Source organism: Nestor notabilis, unplaced genomic scaffold (assembly GCF_000696875.1).
Source record: "Nestor notabilis isolate BGI_N333 unplaced genomic scaffold, ASM69687v1 scaffold993, whole genome shotgun sequence".
Classification (NCBI taxonomy): domain Eukaryota; kingdom Metazoa; phylum Chordata; class Aves; order Psittaciformes; family Psittacidae; genus Nestor; species Nestor notabilis.
In genome coordinates, this window is record NW_009923041.1 from 12,478 (window position 1) to 16,606 (window position 4,129).

Genomic DNA, 4,129 nt, shown 5'->3' on the forward strand with positions numbered 1-4,129 from the left:
ATATACCAGACTCTGATCTAGCAGTACAGTGGATAGTCTGCTTCTAACACCTGAATTAATTTATTCAGAGCCCACCCAAGGCTCCCCTCCCTGAACTATATGGCACGGCATTATGTGGGTGTGTTCACTGACTGATTGCAGCTTTGAATCACTGGATTACAGAGCTGACACAACATTCAACCCTTTCCTCTGATCAACTTTGCTAACTGGATGAATACCAGGATGAAATATAGGGTGAAAACCTCCTTATTTAGGCTATTCCCATAATGCAGAACTCTCCCACATTTAGTCTATGAGGATGTGAATGAGGATGTGAATATAATTTTCTGTGTTCCCACAATTAATAATGCCAAACATTCAGGCCACAAGTCATAAGACAAATCAAGCAAGATTCTGGATGTTCTTACATCTAGGCTGACATAATGAACAAATGGAAATAATCAAGGACTTTCTGTGGGAATAAGTAACAGAGTAAGAATATGAAAGATTTTTAAATGGCAGCACGTTTCCTAGCTCACCTATCCCTCTGCAGGTCCCACTATATAAAACATGTATCCTCACAGAGTTTCTGTCAGAATAAAGCAATGGATAATTTTAAGGTACGTCATCACCTGAAATGTTAAAATCCTAGAGGTAGGTTTCAGCTTGTGACTTGTAGATATGGACACTGGCATTCAAGTGTCTATACCGAGCACTAGGTATTTAAGTTTCCACTGCAGACAATGATGATCTAATCAATAAATCTGGCAGAGCCTAGACAGCACACCCTGAAATAGGAAAACTAGGGCGCAATTCAGTTGCTTAGGCAAATGTGTAAAGTACTGCTTGAGATGCTCTGGACTATCTCATTCAGCTTCCAGTTGCTGGTCCAGAAAGCGTCCACAGGTTCTGTACCACATCTGCCAGCCTCATGCAGGTGTCTCAGATCATATGAAAGGGCTCTAGATGCTTATGCTTAGATCACTGAGCTCCAAAAACATCTCATGTCATGTCAAATGGCTCTAGATACTTACGCTTAGACCTCTGAACTCCAAGTGGGTGGTGAACTGAATCACTTCGAAGGCTCCATTGAATGTATTGACTATACTGAGACCTGAGACACTTAGCACAATTAAAGACAGGTACAAGGGGAGATCTAAATTTTATTCTCTTAATTGGAAGCTCAATTCCAGACTTTTCTGGGGAAGCTGTATATTTGAACTTCTTGCCTTCCAGTTCTGGAAGTTTTAGGTTGCTCTCCTTTGTGACCTCAATAAGAAAGGTGCTACAATAAAAGCAGCAAGCAGCAAAAGACAAGTATTTTAACTCAAAGCTCCTTTGCAGGAAAATGTAGTTCTTCCCTGCAGCTTTGAAACACTTCCAATCAGAAGGGACAGAATTTACCCTCTTGTTAGCTATGAATCCTTTCAAAAAAAAAAACAAAAAAAAAAAACAAACCAAAAACTTAGACATTGGAAATTCTTGTCCCAGTAATGTGAGTGGGACATTTGCTACACATCCCACAGGAGCCAGATTGCCTCCATTCTCTTATTCCTCATTAGAGTGTACCTTTGGCGAAACAAGGTGTTAGCTTCCAGTTCAGCTTCCTCCTTTGTTTTCTCTAGCCCCCGACGCTGAAGTCTCCGGACTCGTTCCTCTGGGTCAACAGTCAGGAGAAGAACAAGATCGGGTTTAAGCAGATCCTCAGGCCACTGGTACACCTCATCATGAGCTGGTGGAAGATCCTGGACATTCCCCTTTATTTCAGTGGCAATTGTGTAAGCAGCTGTGCTGTGCCAGTACCTGTCAGGAAAATACAGAATGGAGAGAGAAATTTTAGAGAAGACACTAATTCTTCAGTAATACATGAGACAGGCATCACTATAATGGCAACTGCAATAATGATGACATAGGTGACACTGTGATTTTGAAGGGAAATGTAAAGAATAGTTCTGTACCATCCATTATTTCTTAATTAATTAATGGTTAATGAGTGATAATACTCAATGCAATTATGTGAATTATTAAGTAAAACCTATGGCAAAAGCTACACTTCATGCAGAGAGTGTTCCAGATGCTCCTATCAAAAGAAAGTCTTCTCATATAATGAGAGGTCAAAAGAAGAGTTATATTATATGTCAAAATGCAATATTCTGAGTCCCTTTTTTGTGGTTCCCATCCTACTTAATGCAACAGATTTGGCAGAGAACATGCAGTCTTCAACCCCATGTGAATGAAGACCAGAATTTATTAACGGTTATGCATTTCACTTGCATTTAACGTTCCACCACTGAGGTCCTGTATTTTATATATCTATATATTTATGTATAAATATTTATATATTTCTGAGTAAAACTCACTGAAATTTAACCAAAATTTTGGTTAAAAATTTTCCACACACATGGAAACAACTTCTGCATACCTGTGCTGTGCGGGGACATTACAGTACATCTACTGAAACAAGTCAGGGGTGTAAAGCACATGTAGACTTCATGTATTAAGAGCAACATCAAAGCTGCCTACACAATTAGTGAAAACAAGAAACGACATAATCAAACCCAAAAAAGTAGGAAGCATATTTCTGGCTTTACATTCTCAAAGAGTAAGTCTACCTAAAACTTAGTCATTCTATCCCACCTGTACCTCAGACACATCTTAGAGTTAGCAGTGACCAGGAGCTCTCATCCTGCTCGCGCTTGTCAGAGAGCCCTGGTTTGGTTCAGGCTGCACATCCCATACGTCCACTGTTCCTAACTGAAGACGTAACACTTTCCATTGTGTTCTAAAGCCAGTTATGAGTATTACACTGATGGAAGTCCCCATCTTACTGTTATGATGAGTATTACTCTTCAGAAGATTTAATATTTACCTATCTGCAAAGTAGCATCCTCCCCTCCCCGCCCCCCCCTCAAAAAAAAAGAAACCCAAAGACTGTCATTAACAACTCCTGCTTGTAACACTGAACAACTGTATGATGCACTGATATAGGAGGACTTCTTAAATATACAAACCTGTCTACGATCACAGGTGCCTGGGTGGATGCTTTTGCTATTTCTGAAGCAAGGATGTAGTTGCCTGCAGCATAAAATGCCCTTTTAATAGGTGCTGGCTCATCATCAAATATTGCCCTCCAATGGCTGATGCAAGCTGGTGGGGACCTCAGCAGAAAGCCGTTCAGGGTGTCCTTAACAGACTGGGTTACAGTGGTTTTGCCTGCATTTCATTTACAAAAGGGAACATTTGTTATGTTACACATCAGATAAAACTGCAATTTAAAAATTGAGAAATGCTCCTATCTGTTCGCTTGGAGGACATGTTCTGACACCCGACTATGTAACCTGCGTATCTTGTGATAAGGTTTTCAGTGGGAAATGATCATGAGTCTGGTTGCAAGAACTATTACTCCACTTCCTACTCCCAGGCTCCCTCTTGTCCGCTTTCGGTCTTCACACCCTTAAATGCATTAAATGCATGGGCACTTCTCTATATAGCCATTTATTTCTACATATATCCATTTACAACATTCTAGGTCACAATTCATGTGGATGTTGCCATGCTGTCACCCAATACTTTCTTCTTAGAGGGGATTTTCAGCTTTCTTTAAGTGAAAAGTCAGAAAACAAAGTTACTCAAAGGCAATTAAAATCCCTGCCCGAGACAAACTGCTGCCAGCTTCCCAGACTACCAATAGTTTATTTCATATATTTAAAAATCTCTTCAGTAAAAGCATGTTTCATCATCTGCAGAAGAAATCTGATTTCCTGTACTCCACTCTCCGTATTTCTTTCGTTTACATAGATAACGAATTCGTGCAGTGAATGAGAACTGGCATAGACTGATCTTTCACGAGTAAAAGCAGACAGGCTAGTATTTATAATTAGTAATTCTTTCAAATCTGTCACAGGTTTCCAGGATTTTCTGAATTTTTCAGCCCTATGCCTGGCTGAAAGCCACAGCGGTCACCCTTTCCAACAATTTCCCACCTGCGGTACTTCAACCAGACGTTGTTCCTACCTGTGGCGTCCAGCCCCTCGAACACCACGACGGGAAAGTCTCCCTTCTCCTGGTGCTCAGGGCATTTCTTCAGCAGGTCGAGTAGCGCTCCGGCCTCTGGGATCCGCGCCGCGCACTGCAGGGAGAGAGACACGAC

The 4,129-nt window shown here is 41.0% G+C and overlaps 1 protein-coding gene across 1 annotated transcript in view; it reads right to left on the reverse strand.

The window, feature by feature from the left end:
* Positions 1-4,108, reverse strand: part of CMPK2 (cytidine monophosphate (UMP-CMP) kinase 2, mitochondrial) — a gene marked incomplete at its 5' end in the record, with an annotated part of 4,629 nt that extends 521 nt beyond the window's left edge. Inside the window, 3 exons of the mRNA XM_010011908.1 lie at positions 1,549-1,782; positions 2,991-3,192; positions 3,994-4,108. Of these exons, the coding sequence (XP_010010210.1) occupies positions 1,549-1,782; positions 2,991-3,192; positions 3,994-4,108 (551 nt within the window). The remainder of the gene's footprint in view (positions 1-1,548; positions 1,783-2,990; positions 3,193-3,993) is intronic.
* Positions 4,109-4,129: the final 21 nt, after the last annotated feature.